Here is a 16,258-nt window from a genome sequence, read left to right as displayed (position 1 = left end):
GGAAAATTGGAGAATCTATGTAGAACATATGAATTCTGGATTATTTTATGAAATTGCTGTACCACTGAATGCCTCAGTGGGTGTGGGAATATATGCTCTCAGGCCTGGTAGCATGGCTCTCCCAGTCCAGGGACAATGGAGAGTCATTAACATGAATTGCTCCCATACATATTGGAGCACCTTAAGACAATGGGATGGCTGAAGTCTAGGGAAACCAGTTTGACCAAGTGTGTCTGCAGGGAAGGGGTTTGGAGTGAGAACAAAGAGGAGGTGAGGGTACAGCCCTTTACAAACACAGAGCCTGGGCCGGGCAGAGAGATAAAAGGAAGCTTGTGTCAAGAGAAAGGAACAACGAAGGTTACTTTCCTAGCTGAGAGGACCTTTTTATACTGTTCAACCAGCCATGGTCAAAGGAAGTTTGACAAACTCCATGAGTTGAAGGAGAAGCTATGACTTGCAGGAGGGAGATCCTGGACACCCTAAAGAACTCTGACCTAAGCCCAAAGAATGCTCCAGAGTGGTGAGGACAACTGAGAAGGGGAAAAAGGTGCAGATGTGTTTATTATTATGTCTGGATCTGTCTATCTTTTGTGCTGCCTGAAGTAAAGAGGAATTGGTTTAGGATTCCCCTTTTGCAAAGCCTGTGTAGTGTGTGCATCAACTGGGAAGTGTAAACCAGAGAGCTCACAAAGGTGGGAGACCTGGGCCAGGGAATGCTTGAGCAACTGGGGTGTCTTTGTGGAGCCAGCACTTATTCTGGGGGGGCCTAGGGCAGCTAGTCCCTGATGTCCCATTGCCATGATGGGGAAACAGACAAACAGCCTGTACTATGGGACCATGCCAGAGATGCCAAAAGAAAGAGACAGTGCTGGAGTCTACCCAGACCAAGGAAAGCCTAAACCTCACACGGCCCAATGTGGTGGGACCCATACGTAGCAGCCTGGTGAGTTTCCATCAGGAAGAGCTTTACCAGGACTGTGAAAAAGTTATTACATACAGTTTCTAGCTTTCCAATTCCTTTGGGGCTGAAGGAGAAGGTGGGGAGGGGAATTGTCTTTGGGTCTTTATATTTTTTGGGGTGGGGGCTATAATTATTGCTCCCAAGTGCCCACTGTTCTTCCCATCTCACCCCCTGAAAAAAGGCAACTTAGGCAAGGGTCTAATAATATTCCGATGCCCGTCCCTTCAATGCAGGCCCAACCCACGCCTTTGCCCCTTTGGCCACGTGCTCAAATGTCCGTATTCACGCATGTTCCCCCTTACCTAACCCTCAAACCCAGGCCCTGGTGGCTTTGCCCTGAGCCTGATCCTTCCATTGCAACACCAGAGGCTCCTGGAGGACCTTGTGGACTAGGGGTATGACAGGTTCGGTCACAGAGATCCCTTGGGACTGTCACCTGATGTGCTGAAATTACCTCTGAGCCCATTTTCCGTACCAGCTTGGGACTCTAGAACCCTACTTTGTTGAGCCAGACATGCTAGCCTGCTGCAACACAAATGCCCCAAAAGCTGCAGACTTAACTGAAAACAGCTGAGCAGGTTACCTGTCTCCAGCACCCAGACACCCAGTTCCCAATGTGTTCCAAACCCCAAACAAATCCATTTTACTCTGTATAAAGCTTATAGAGGGCAAATTCATAAATTGTCTCCCCTCTGTAACACTGATAGAGAGATATGCATGGTTGTTTACTGGCCCAGGTATTAATCACTTACTCTGGGGAAATTAATAAAAGTGATCACACCACACGATCCATTGTCTACAGCCAAACTCTACGATACAATCTCATTTGCTTCAACCCCTCAGACAGAGACAAACACCTACAAGATCTCTATCAAGCATTCTTACAACTACAATACCCACCTGCTGAAGTGAAGAAACAGATTGACAGAGCCAGAAGAGTACCCAGAAGTCACGTACTACAGTACAGGCCCAACAAAGAAAATAACAGAACGCCACTAGCCATCACCTTCAGCCCCCAACTAAAACCCCTCCAATGCATCATCAACACATCATCAAGGATCTACAGCCTATCCTGAAGGACGACCCATCACTGTCACAGATCTTGGGAGACAGACCAGTCCTTGCCTACAGACAGCCCCCCAACCTGAAGCAAATACTCCCCAGTAACCACACACCACACCACACCACAGAACCACTAACCCAGGAACCTATCCTTGCAACAAAGCCCATTGCCAACTGTGTCCACATATCTATTCAGGGGACACCATCAAAAGGCCTAATCACATCAGCCACACTATCAGAGGCTTGTACACCTGCACATCTACCAATGTGATATATGCCATCATGTGCCAGCAATGCCCCCCTGCCATGTACATTGGGCAAACTGGACAGTCTCTACGTAAAAGAATAAATGGACACAAATCAGATGTCAAGAATTATAACATTCAAAAACCAGTCGGAGAACACTTCAATCTCTCTGGTCACTCGATTACAGATCTAAAAGTTGCAATTCTTCAACAAAAAAACTTCAAAAACAGACTCCAACAAGAGACTGCTGAATTAGAATTCATTTGCAAACTGTAACTTATGTAACCCTTCTGCCCATCAGAGTTGGCAGCAACAAGGGCCAGGTTCAATATCTAGGGGATCCATTCCAATAACACAATGCAAACCGGCTTGAGCCCCCACCCAGTGACCTGGGACAAATATATACCACCCCCCGCTGGGCGCCTCCAAGAGGCAATACTTCCCCTCTCGCAAGCACCTAGTCTGAGTGTAGCAAAAAGTCTTTTAATAACAGAGAGAAACAGTGTGGCATTATGTTGGGGAAACACCACCAACAGGATTCATAACACAACCCATGAGCAAAAAACCCACCCCAAGCAAATTGGGGCATGCCCTTTCCCTTTGGTTCTTGAGTCCAGCAACCCCAAATCACCCAAAGTCCCAAACGTCCAATGACCAAAAGTCTCTGTCCCTGGTCAGGGCAGCCCCAGATTTCAAAAGTTTATCTGGAGAGCTTTACCTCCCAACCTGGGTGGAGATGGGAGCGGGGGTAAAAGGCACCCTACATGATCTGAAGCTGACCGCCCCACAGCTCCATAGGCCTCCGCTCCGCTCCACCAGCCGCCCCACGAACTCCTTCGCTCAGCTCCGCTCAGCAGCCCACCAGCAGCTCCCGCCGTCCCATGAACTGCTCCGTGTCCCACCAGCAGCTCCCGCCATCCTATGAACTGCTCCACCAGCCTGTCCACCAGGCACTCCAGCCGTCCAGCAAACTTCTCCACTATATATCTTCAGGCTCCCCCACTACTTAACACAACGCTCAGTGATTTCAGCTCTTAGTCAGTTCAGCTCTTTGGTGAATTCAGCTTGTAGTAGGGGAGCCTCAGTGCTGGTGCGCCATTAGCCCAAAGTGAGCTCAGCAGCCTGTAATTAGACTCCTAAGGGAATCAAAATTAGCTCTGATATTTCACAGTGGATAGAGGAGAAAGTGCAATTAGCAGGTAAGGGGCCCATGCCACCAAGCATTAATACTTGGCCCCAGCCTCTCTCAATTCACAGAGTTTTGGAACCCATGACCCTTGTTTAGCGAGTGCTACTTAGTTGATGGTGAGTCCCTCCACCATAGCAAAAGGCCAAGAACAGTTCCAAGCACAGTTCCCATAATCAGGGTAATAACAATTTATTCTTCCTGCCCCAATAACAGAGACACTGGGGATCCGACAGCAGCCAAAGTGACCATTTGGGCAGCTATGGCCTCATTCTAGGCGGGGTGGGTGTGCCTATGCAAATGAGCTCGGCCCCTGAAGTTCTTTTCCACAACTTGCCACACCTCACCACCAGATGTCAGGGTGGAGCTCATCCTGACACTGCTTACACTTAGGCTTGAATAAAGACTAGGAGTGGATGGGTCATTACACAAAGTAAAACTATTTCCCCATGTTTATTCCCCTCCTCCCCCAACCCCTCACTGTTCCTCAGATGTTCTTGCCAACTGCTGGAAATGGCCCACCTTGATTATCACTACAAAAGGTTCCCCCTCCTCCCCCCGCTCTCCTGCTGGTAATAGCTCACCTTATGTGATCACTCTCGTTACAGTGTGTATGGTAACACCCATTGTTTCCTGTTATCTATGTATATAAATCTCCCCACTGTATTTTTCACTGAATGCATCCGATGAAGTGAGCTGTAGCTCACAAAAGCTTATGCTCAAATAAACTTGTAAGTCTCTAAGGTGCCACAAGTACTCCTTTTCTTTTTGCGAATACAGACTAACACGGCTGCTACTCTGAAACCTCTCACAGACTAGATTCCTTCCTAGTCTGGGCACAATCCTTTCCCCGGTACAGTCTTTGTTAGATCCAGCAGACATCTCATGTGGTAAGCAGGGGTTTTCTCATGACTGGCTGCCTCTTTTGTCCTGCTCCACCCCGTTTTATATCTTTGGCACAAGGCGGGACTCTTTTGTCTCTCTGGGTCTCCACCCCTCCTTCTAAATGGAAAAGTACCAGATTTAAGATGGATTTCATTGTCAGGCGACATGGTCACATGTCACTGTAAGACCCCCAAGCACCATTCCCCATGGACTGGCCCACACGTACACACGAAGGCTTTCAAGTAACTAATGCCATTTACAACTGATTGTTTCTGGAACACCCTTAATGGCCTCCACTTAATATGTTTACATCAGTGATTAAAGTTTATATCTTATTTTCCTAATTCCAGATATAGAAATAATACATGCAAACCAATAGGATGAACACACTTCCAATTATGTCATATTCATAAGCATATTTCCATAGAGCATATGGAGTGCCACATCATAAGGGTTCCCCATGAATTGCTGGAGGGAGATTTACCGCCTTCCCCCCCCCCCGAATTCAGGTAATTTTCCCTTCTATCCACATATTTGTGACCAGGACTCGAGGTAGCGGGAGAGCGAACAGCTGCAACAAACAAAATCCAGCTCACGCAGCACTCCCCAGACAAGGCAGAGCTGAAGCCAGCATCTCAAGGTCCATCTTTTTTTAGCATGTGCACACAGGAAAATGTCCCACAGGTGCGAAATCTTCCCACTGGCAACTGAGCCACACGCCCCCTGCTCCAGGCCCTATCTGCCAGAGATAAGCGCTACGGACATATAAGGGGGCTCAGAAGAGGCACTGCTCCTGACACAGCTACAGGGCACCATGATCCGTATCCTGTTCGCTACCCTGACGCTGGCCACTGGGGGTATGTATCCCGCCTAGACGTAGGATTTCATCTGTTTTACCAATTGCAGATTTCGAGCTTGATCCTGTGGTCCTGACGCTGACCAGCAGCCTGGAGGTGCTGAGATATCAGAGTAATGGGTGCAGTGTAAGGGTCAGAATAGACTATGGCTTAGAAACCTCTGTGGTGATAGAAAGGGCGCCAAATCGGTCCCCTAAGTTCAAACATGTGTTACACAAAGATCAGGTCGGTTTTGGTTGGTGGCTTGATCTGTTCTGATTTCTAAAGCGGACCCCATCTTGTGTCTCTTGCAGCCCTCAGTTGTGGGAATCCCGCCTACCCACCTCTCTTGAACAGAGTGGTTGGAGGAGACGATGCAATACCATTCAGCTGGCCCTGGCAGGTTAGTGATTCCCGGGTTTCCTTAGCCCACTCCAGGATAACTTGAGCCACCTTGCCTTCCCATTACGTTGGGCCTTGCTTTGCTCAGCCTGCACGCGCGTTGATGGCATTTCCCTGTCTGATATGCGATAACTTTTGAACACGGTATCCGATCAATTCCAAACTTCCAGGGAACGTTCTAGGCATCAGTGGTCAGAGCCCTACTGAGTTTAGTGAAAATTGGAAAACGAGAAGGCAGAAAAGTGGAGGACACCTGGAGCCCCCGGCATCTGGTTAGCAGACCCAGCAGTTACAGCTGGGTCTATAATAATAGACATAGATCAGGGAAGTGGTTGATGGCAGCCATTGACCCCTTCCAGTGTAACAACACGCCCCAGATCTCAGCCCTGCCCAGCATCCCAATGGAGCAGAAGGTTTTGATCCCCTGAAGGACTTTGCTCCCACATGGAAAGAAAAGAAATAATTTAAGAAATTATACAAGCGGGATTATTTACATATGTCCCTGACGTGAGGGGGACGGGAGGGCAGCACACAAGGAGCTTAGGGGGTAGAATGGGGAATGCAACTTAAGGACCCCTGGTGGGTGTGTGAGCTGAGCCTACAGAAGCAACAAAGTGAGAGACCGTGTAGGCGTATCCTGGCTGTATTCTAAATGGGACACACTACAAGGCCAACTGGCCTTGTGCTTAAGGTGCAAGAAGAGGTGTGAGAACTGAGTTCTATCCCCAGCTCTGCCACAGACTCACTGCCTGCCCTAAAGCAAGTCACTTAGCACCCAATCCAGCTCCCATTGAAATCAGTGAGGAGGAGGAACTCTCCCTGGCTTCAGTGGGTGTGGGAACGGGCTCTCTTTGCGCCCAGAGCCATGTGATGAGCCCTTTGATAAGCTTGTCAATAAATAGCAAACAAGGAGCATGCTGGGAAATGATCCTGACATGCTATTTTGGGACACGGCACCTCCATTTCTGATCCTCATCCCAAGGGCGCGTGTCGGGATTCATTTGCTAATGCTGGAGCTCCTCGTACGGAGTGTGCTAAAGACGAGTTACCAATTAATGACTACTATTAATCACAACATCCCAGATGGTTGTGCAGCGTTACTGTGCTCTTTTCAAGAACTAACTGGGGAGCGAAGCGATTCCCGTCTGCAGCTGACAGGTCAGCTAAGTGTCAAAGCCTGCTCGGATCCATCAGGATGAAAGCTCTGGAGGAATAAGAGATCGATGTCATTATATTTTGCTAGGTCTGCAGAGCCATGCTCGGCAAGTAACCAGTGTCTCAAAATAGGGACTATTTAACTCCTAGAATACATTTTAAAAATTGCACTTATTTAGCTCTTCACCTGTCGAAAGGTTAATAAATAACACCCCTGTACTGTTGATACAATCCCCATGGCATATTTGGGCAACTGTGGCAGAGAAGCTGAGCAACCTACCCATGGTCACACAATGAGTCAAAGGCAGAACAAAAGCGACAACTCAGGAGTTCACAGATCCCTATTTCCCTAGATTCCATTTCCATGATCAGGCCACAGGCCCACTAAACCCAGTGAAATATTTAAAAAACAAACCCCCCAAACCACCAACAGGGCCCTATTTCTACATAGAGTGACAAAGAGGTCTTTCATGAACCCATTTCTTCTGTAGCAAATACAACCCTCTGTTTGGCCCATGCTTAGTAAATAGCTTTGGGAAAGCAACGGTGAAATGAAACTTTGGAAAAAAACCTTTTCACAAGAGAGTGATCTGGACATGGAGCACTTGGGTGCTCAGCTTTTCACCTTCGCAACAGAAGGAGAAGTCGATCAGAGAGTAGCATTCTTACCATATCATTCCTAGGTCTCCCTGCAATACAGTTCCAGTGGTAACTGGTATCACACCTGTGGGGGAACCCTCATTGCACCCAACTGGGTCATGACAGCTGCTCACTGTATCAGGTATGTTAGCTGCCGAAGCCTGGACAATCATTTCTTTTAAGTCAACGTGCAGAAAGCTGTAAATGCTCTGAGGAAAAGAGAAAGCCGAAGCATATTAATCACAGGCTCTCCCCCTCTAAAAAGTTTATCACGTCTAGATCGTGTCTCTGGCTGTGGCCCCTACCTGATGATTCACTGGAAGGGGAAAACTTCCTTCCTCTTCCCCTGCTTGTGCCATGCCCTGCACTGTTGACTTTATTTTTGCATGTATAACAATACATATTAGGTATTAAATTGTCCAGCCCCTTTTAAAATCAGCCGTGTTCTCTTTACAAGCACATGTAGCAGTGAGTTCCATAGGTTAACTAGCGCACCCACTTCCATGAGGAAATCGTCCCTTTGGATTTAAAGTCACCTGCCATCAATTTCAGTGAGAGCTTCTTGTTCTCAGATTATGGGATGCTGTAAAAATGAGGGGCGTGATCAGCTTTGACTTCATCACCTTAAATGCCTCGGTCAAGGCCAGCTGCCTACCCAGCCCCGCAGTACAGGCCTGTTTCCCGTACACACATGCACTGCGGCTGGTTACTACCACTCCAGTCACGGAAAGCATCGTCAGAGCAGATATGAGCCCAGATATGGGCGGGCTGTGTGTGAGGTCAGATGGCCAGGGTGCACAATACTCTTCCACACACCTCTCTACCAGTGGAGATGCTTTCGTAATAGACATTATCACACTACCAGAGAGGCCTTTGGAATTGCTCAGATATGCCAGGAAATGGCAGCCTCAAGCTCGAAGATCAGCTGGGGCCCACGTTTAGCGGGAATCTTGGCAGGAGGCAGAGGAGCATGTGGAGATGCAGCCTCTAGTGACTATAGGTTCCAGCATGCAATGCTCCGTCCTAAACCAACGGCTGTTAATGTAGATCAATGCATGCTGGCCCCTGCAGTTCTCCGAGGGTTCCCACTGGAGACCCCTAGGCTGCATTTGGCCGCCCTTCCCAAAGAAGCGTGTAACTGTGCAGGAAGCAGGGAGCTACACACCTAAGCATCAAGATAGTTAAGACCAAAGTAGACTGTGAAGAACTTCAAAAAGCTCTCACAAAACGAAGTGATTGGGCAACAAAATGGGAAATGAAATTTAATGTGGATAAATGTAAAGCAATGCACATTGGAAAAAATAACCCCAACTATACATAGAATATGATGGGGGCTAATTTAGCTACAACTAATCAGGAGAAAGATCTTGGAGTCATCGTGGATAGTTCTCTGAAGACTTCCCTGCAGTGTGCAGCAGTAGTCAAAAAAGCAAACGGGATGTTCGGAATCATTAAGAAGGGGATAGAGAATAAGATGAAGAATATTTTATTGCCCTTATATAAATCCATGGTACGCCCACATCTTGAATACTGCGTACAGATGTGGTCCCCTCAGCTCAAAAAAGATATACTGGCATTAGAAAAGATTCAGAAAAGGGCAACTAAAATGATTAGGGGTTTGGAACGGGTCCCATATGAGGTGAGATTAAAAAGGATAGGACTTTTCAATTTGGAAAAGAGGAGACTCAGGGGGGATATGATAGAGGTCTATAAAATCATGAATGGTGTGGAGAAAGTGAATAAGGAAAAATTATTTACTTGTTCCCATAATATAAGAACTAGGGGCCACCAAATGAAATTAATGGGCAGTAGGTTTAAAACAAATAAAAGGAAGTTTTTCTTCACTCAGCGCACAGTCAACCTGTGGAACTCCTTGCCTGAGGAGGTTGTGAAGGCTAGGACTATAACAGGGTTTAAAAGAGAACTGGATAAATTCATGGAGGTTAAGTCCATTAATGGCTATTAGCCAGGATGGGTAAGGAATGGTGTCCCTAGCCTCTGTTTGTCAGAGGGTGGAGATGGATGGCAGGAGAGAGATCATTTGATCATTACCTGTTAGGTTCACTCCCTCTGGGGCACCTGGCATTGGCCACTGTTGGTAGACAGGATACTGGGCTGGATGGACCTTTGGTCTGACCCAGTATGGCCATTCCTATGTTCTTATCTCTCCCTGTTCCTTTTCCTCCCCAGTTCTTCTTTGACCTATCGAGTGTTTCTTGGCAAATTCAACCTAAAGGCTACTGAACAAGGATCGATTGCAGCCAGTCCAGAAAAAATCATTGTCCATGAAGGCTGGAACCCAAACCGTGTTGCAAATGGGTAAGTTAATAGCAGCTATTTATAAAAAGTATTAGCGATAGGGCCCTAAACCAAGGCCTCTCGGTCCAAACACCCCTACACGGTGGGCAGCTCCAAATTTGGAGCCAGTTGTTACAGCAAGGCTCAGTCTGATGATTCCAAAATACTGGGTGACTGGATGTGGGGAGTGGTGAAACCTTTCCACAGTTCAAACCCTTGTCACATTATGGAGGATGGGCGTGCCTGGCTCAGCGAGCAGATGCCCATCACCCCCAAAGGGACAGATGCCAGTGCAGGAGTCACCTCCCCAGTAGTTAAGTGATGCCTTCAGCCTCCACTATCTCCGAAACTTTCAGACACATTCACCTGAGCTGCTGACCACTTGTGGCTATTAAAGAGTCCACAGCAGCTTTCGTAAGAGTACAGGTGAATTAACCCCCGTGTCCAAACCAAATTCCACCTATTGCAAGTGAATTCAGTTCAATGGCTGCATAGCACAGTTGTTTATTGCTTAACAGCTGCCTTGCTTGACCCAACAGTGTCTCCTGCATCTTAGCAGTGGGTGAAGAGACAGGTGTGTGGAGAGGTTCATTTCATACATATGTTTAATGTATGTAAAGTCCTTTGAAAGCTTCAGATGAAAGGTGCTACTAGAAGTGCAAAGTATTATTAGTAACTTGGATTGAGGCCACGTTGCTGAAGGACTCCTTGGTTCTGCTGAAGTCCTAGTGCATTAGCTCCATGAATCAGCTCCGTTTCCAACTTTCTACGCGTTTCATCCCCAAGTATGTGGCCAAGCCCAGCTCCCCAAGGCAGTAGTACAAGAACTAGGACGTCAGAATGGCCATACTGCCTCAGACCAATGGTCCATCTAGTCTAATATCTTGTCTTCTGATAGTGGCCAATGCCAGATGCCTCAGGGGGAATGAACACAACAGGGCAATCATCGAGTGACAGTCAGAGGCTTAGGGACACCCAGAGCACAGGGCTGCATCCCTGACCATCTTAGCTAATAGCCATAGATGGACCTGTCCTCCAGGAACTTATCTAGTTGTTTTTTGAACCCCATTATAGTTTTGACCTTCACAACATCCCCTGACTGTGTTGTATGAAGAAGTATTTCCTTATGTTTGTTTTAAACTTGCTGCCTATTATTGAGCCCTGGTTCTTGTGCCACATGAAGGAGTAAATAACACATTCTCCACACCAGTCATGATTTCACAGACCTCAGTAATATTCCCTCTTCGTCGCTTCTTTTCCAAGCTGAAAGGTCCCAGCCTTCTTAATCTCTCCTCATACAGAAGCTGTTCCATACCCCTAATGATTGTTATTGACCTTCTGTGCCTTTTCCAATTCTACTATATCTGTTTTGAGATGGGGTGACCAGAACTGCACGCAGTATTCAAGTGTGGGCGTAGCAGGCATCAATAGAATGGCATTGTGCTCTTATGATAACTGCCGAGGGTCAAGCCGCCTCCCTTAGAGGCCTGAACACCAAGCAGTTAAGAAACTTGCTACATTATGTCATCTGCCAAATGTAGGGCTGAACACCATTAAACAGAGCCAGACTATGTCCAACTGCAGCCGACACTTTTAGATTCCACTGGTTTATTACACCTCAGTCTAGCAGTTACAGGGCACAATACCATGATGTTTATTGAGGCTCGGGAAGGCTTGAAAAATTACTTAAATGCTGCCCTGTCTGGAGAGGAAAGGTACAGAACACTGCCCTGCTGTGAGGGAAGGGTTTTGGCAAACCCCGAGTGGTAAAAAGAAAAACAAATATCAGTTATGGAATCATTGATGCTCACGGACCACAGATGAGTCCTTGTACGTTTGGATGCTGACTCAGCAATAAACTGAAACACAAACCTCACAGGCCACACACAAGGAAAGTCCTGGTGCTCCAACAGGGCCAGGTGGCATTAAGGCATGTGTTTGAGATGGAGTATGTGCAGCACTGACTGGAAGAGAAAGAGTTATGTCTCTTGAATTCATAGAATCGTAGAATATCAGGGTTGGAAGGGACCTCAGGAGGTCATCTAGTCCAACCCCCTGCTCAAAGCAGGACCAAGCCCCAATTTTTGCCCCAGATCCCTAAATGGCCCCCTCAAGGATTGAACTCACAACCCTGGGTTTAACCGGCCAATGCTCAAACCACTGAGCTAACCCTCCCTTCAAAAACTGCTTGTGTAACACTGACAGACCCCAGTCGTCAGCGGGCAGGATCGAACCTGGGATGTTTGGAGCTAAATGCATGAGCCTCTACTGCATAAGCTAAAAGCCATATAGCCCTTTTTCTTTTATCCATTTGGGGGGTTCCAAGACAAAGACAAAGGTCTCACTCCCCCGGCCCCGACAGAACCCCAGCCTGACAAGGAAGCCTCTGGCTGAAAGGCCATTTCCTGGGAGTCTCTGAGTAGAAGGATGAGTCGGTAACAGCATGGGCACCTCCCTAGGGAGATGCCCACCTACCACAGGGAGCTGAACAGAAACGAGTGCTTGACAAGCCTTGACGAGCCTGAAGTTCCAGGAGGCTCTCCATACATTCTCCAGAAGCTCTCATAGTCACAGGCTGAGTTTACCCCAAAGCTTGACAGAGACAGGCCAAGCCTCTCAAACTGAGCCCTATGTGGAAAGAGGAGCTGGAGATGCTGGGACCTGGATTTCCACACGGCTTTTGGGCCATGAGGAAGGAAAATCAAGGTGCTCCACCAGGGCCTATGGGCACCGAGGCATGTGTTAGTGTCTGTTATGGGCAACACCAAGGGGTGGGACCCCTCTGCCATGCCCTGAGGACGTTCCTTCCCTCCTCCTCCCGCTAAAGGCAGGGCCACTCTTTCGAATAGGCGGAGCACTCTATAAATGCTACATATTAATGGGTCTGTGTTTTCTTCCACTCTCCCTCTGTGCACGCTCCCTCCTCAACCCCGGCTTCTGAACACAGCAACGACATCGCTTTGATCAAACTCTCCCAGAGCGTTGCTCTGAGCAATCAAATCCAGCCGGCCTGCCTCCCTCCGGCAAACAGTCTCCTGGCCTCTGGCGTCATCTGCTACGTAACTGGATGGGGAAGGCTGTACAGTAAGTGTTAATACAGTTCTCAGTGGTAACATCTCCTTTGGGATTGACTGGAATAAGGTTCTTTTTTCTGGTCCCCCTCAGCCCTCAATTCAAAGAGAGAGCTGACCAGGGTCTGGCGCCACTCCTGCACTAGAGATGTTTCTGCATTTTCCTTGCAGAATGTTTAGCTTTTGTCAGGACCCCAGCTGAGGCCTCGAGGTGCAATTGTAACCCAAGTGAGAGTGGTTTGAAGGCTGCTGGGGCTGCTAGTGCTCATGGAAGAGTTGAAAAGCCACTTTAAAGAAGTGAATGTTAGAGTGGGACAGCCAGCCTGGCACAGGGAAGGCCCTGTGCAGAGAACGGGTACAATGCAGGCAACAGCCTCGTGCTTCAATCCTGACCAGGATGCATCACCTAGAGAGGTGAGAGCACAGAGCAGGGATCCTGGCCTATTCATTCCTTGACCTGTTCGCTGACGCTACCGCCAGTAGGGTGTTGATATGTGAATGTTAAAGTGCTCGGCCACCAGCTGATTTCCCATGTGATATAGGCAGAGAGCCATTGTTAAAATGGACGAGGATTATCCATCTAGTTCAGACACTTTTCTGAAGGAGGGATGTGCTAAGGACTGGATTCTGCAACCCCTCTGTGCTTGGAATCCCTGTTGACTCTTGTACCTGGATACGTTATTTTGCTGTTTCTTCACTGCCAGGAGCTAATGCTACTCCCTTGTTTCTGTTCCCTTCCAGCAAACGGTGCTTTGCCAGATAAACTGCAGCAAGGACCTTTGCCCGTGATTGTTTACGCCACCTGTTCCCTGCCTAGCTGGTGGGGTAGCACAGTGAAACACACCATGGTCTGTGCAGGCGGCGACGGAGTGATCTCCAGCTGCAACGTGAGTCCGGAGAACTTGGCATTTATGGGCATGGCTTTAGAGAGTTCTCCATTATAGGAAGGGACTCTGAAGATGAGGCAGGGTACTAGGACCTACCCATTCTAGATGGGCGTTGAAACCCCTTCGTAGAGGTTGATAGCAATTAACGTGTTGAAGGACTATTTAATAAACACATTTCTATACCTTCACGTGCAAGAAGGATCCACACCAAACCCCTGGATCCAAACTCCCCCTACTTGTTGGGCCTCAACATGGCAGCTGGGAGCCTTCTCATAAGACAGAACCTATATTCATTTCATTCACACTCCTGCCTTTCTCCCATGTCCCATCTCTAATTATATGAGACCCGTTCAATGACTGTGCCTCTCCTTCTTTGCAGGGGGACTCTGGTGGCCCACTGAACTGCAGAGGTGCTGATGGCAAGTGGGAAGTTCATGGCATAGTCAGCTTTGGCTCCGCACTAGGCTGTAATTATTACCGCAAACCCTCCGTCTTCACTCGAGTCTCGGCTTTCAACAACTGGATCGCTACGGTAAGGGTCTAGTATCTGCTGCTGAGCAAGAACAAACTCTGCTGTGAACTTCTAAATGGTCATTCGGGGTAAAACAAAACAAAACACCTGCAAAACAGTTCAAGACTGAGGGTTTGTCCATATGGATACGCTGGCCAGCAGTTGCTTCCCATGCACACACACTTACCCCGGAATAGTTAGTGCACTTTAAATTCACCCCCTAACTTATTCCATAATAACTTCACCATGTAGACAATCCCACAACAAGAGAGAATGTTGTCTTGTTTCTAGAGAATTAGTTCCTGCAGCAAAGGTGAGGTGTCTTCCGGTTGAATGCAACTATCCAAATGATCTTCATTTCTAACCAAAGTTCAGATGTTTTGGAATAAATCTGTCATGTTGTATATTAAGGGTATATTTTATAGAGTTTTAATAAATGGTAATTGATGTCCAACAACTTAATTAGCTATCATCTATTACTCTGATGATCAGGAACACATATCGCTCATGGCTATAATGTTCTTATCAAATATTTATTAACTATAAATGAACACTTCACATAAAGGATGACACAGAAGCCAAATCACCTGTCTTAAATCCTTAGGAAGAGAGAGGGTTGTAGGACTGGTTTATGTATTTAAAGGGACAATTTGTAGCATTTGGGTGGCCCTATTTACAGATTTCCTTAGTTTTCTGGTTTGATTTCCCCCTCACACATTGTGTTTTACACTTTCTGCAGGTTATGGCAAACAACTAACCTGAAGAGCCATGGACAACAGACTAACCCTGTGCTGTGGGTGGGGAGCAATTTTGCTACTTGAAATAAAGTCGTACTCATGAAATTCCAATCTGAGGTACTGAAGGAATCTGTGTATAATAAATAACCAACGTTTGTTTGCAACGGACATGTAAAGCCTGTGCCTCGGGGAAAGGGAGGGTTTAGGATGAAGCATATGACACGGTGGTAGGGCGTTATGCAATGGAGTATTTTCTTCCATTAGATAAACCCCATCGTGACCGAAAGTGGAAGAAGAAGCAAGACACAAGAATGGGGGAACAGGACGGGGGGCGGGCGCTCACCCAGAGCCATCTCCTTCTACAGTGGTTGACATGAGAAATGTGTGTTGTCACCCTGGTGTCCCCACACTCCCTTCTAATGCCACATTCCCATACTAGTTTCCAGCTGCCAACTCTCCCTTTGCCTTTCACCTGAGCACGGGAGAATGATAAGAACTATAAATCCCAAGAACCTGGCAATGCTCTCAAAATACGCAATGCAGAGCTCCTGGCCGTTCCCCTATTCAGTGGTTTGATGCTGTTATTCGTTGGGTTATGTCTGGCTATTGGAAATGATCCTGGAGCGGCTGCTGGCTGAAGAACATGCCGTAGAGCAGGGAACCACCTGAAAGCCACTTTGAAATATCAGGGAGGCTTTTAAAGACGGAGGATAATTTCTGATGATACATTTTTACCCTTTTAAGGGGAATGGAGCCCATGGTGCTTCTCTCTCCCCAGCAGCCCATAAATCTCATACCAACTGGAGTTTCATGCACACCTGCAGAGGGGAAAACACAAGCCAGTGTTCATTTTTCTACCACTATAAAATTTAACCCACTTGGAAAGAATTAGGGAAAGGCCATAAATTTACCCCGTCTGCCTTGAGCTTTCAGAGCCGGGAACTACTGAACAGAAACAGCCTGGAAGGACTGAGGGCCACCTACATTCCCATTGCCTTTAGTCAAATGATCCTAACAAAGGAGCTCTGATGCTCCAGAAAGGAGCAAAACCGAAGACAGACAATTGGTCAATTCAGTCCTGCACATGTGAGCAAGGATCAGGATGAGCCATGGCCTGGGGAACGTTCCGACTCAAAGCCAACTGGCTAAGGGAAGCTGCAAGGGGGCAAAGGAAGGGGGCAAAGGACAATAAGCGCTTACAGTAGCAGTAACTTACTTGGATTTCGAGAGACCACGTTTTAGCACAGCAAAGGGAATGTACGGTAGCAAACCGCAGCGCTCCAGATTCTCCCCTCTCGTGCAGAGTCCCTCACCAACCTTAGCCCTGCCATATCACTTGTCCAGAAGGCGTGTGTTGCTTAGCTGCAGCTCCCTGTGACACA

At 47.5% G+C, this 16,258-nt stretch overlaps 1 protein-coding gene across 1 annotated transcript; it reads left to right on the top strand.

Moving 5' to 3' along the window:
* Window positions 1-5,154: 5,154 nt before the first annotated feature.
* On the top strand, window positions 5,155-15,134 carry LOC311532978 (chymotrypsin-like elastase family member 2A; the record flags this gene model as incomplete). Its single annotated transcript, XM_084652001.1, has 9 exons — window positions 5,155-5,197; window positions 5,247-5,309; window positions 5,491-5,579; window positions 7,417-7,514; window positions 9,563-9,691; window positions 12,618-12,754; window positions 13,483-13,628; window positions 14,008-14,160; window positions 14,879-15,134. The coding sequence occupies 9 exons, from the start codon at window positions 5,155-5,157 to the stop codon at window positions 14,894-14,896; spliced, it is 876 nt and encodes a 291-aa protein (XP_084508127.1). The 3' UTR covers window positions 14,897-15,134.
* Window positions 15,135-16,258: the final 1,124 nt, after the last annotated feature.

Source organism: Lepidochelys olivacea (assembly GCF_965140295.1).
Source record: "Lepidochelys olivacea isolate rLepOli2 genome assembly, chromosome: 18".
In the NCBI taxonomy this organism is placed as follows: domain Eukaryota; kingdom Metazoa; phylum Chordata; order Testudines; family Cheloniidae; genus Lepidochelys; species Lepidochelys olivacea.
Note: the sequence above shows the minus strand (reverse complement) of the source record. Positions and strands in the feature narration are given on the sequence as shown.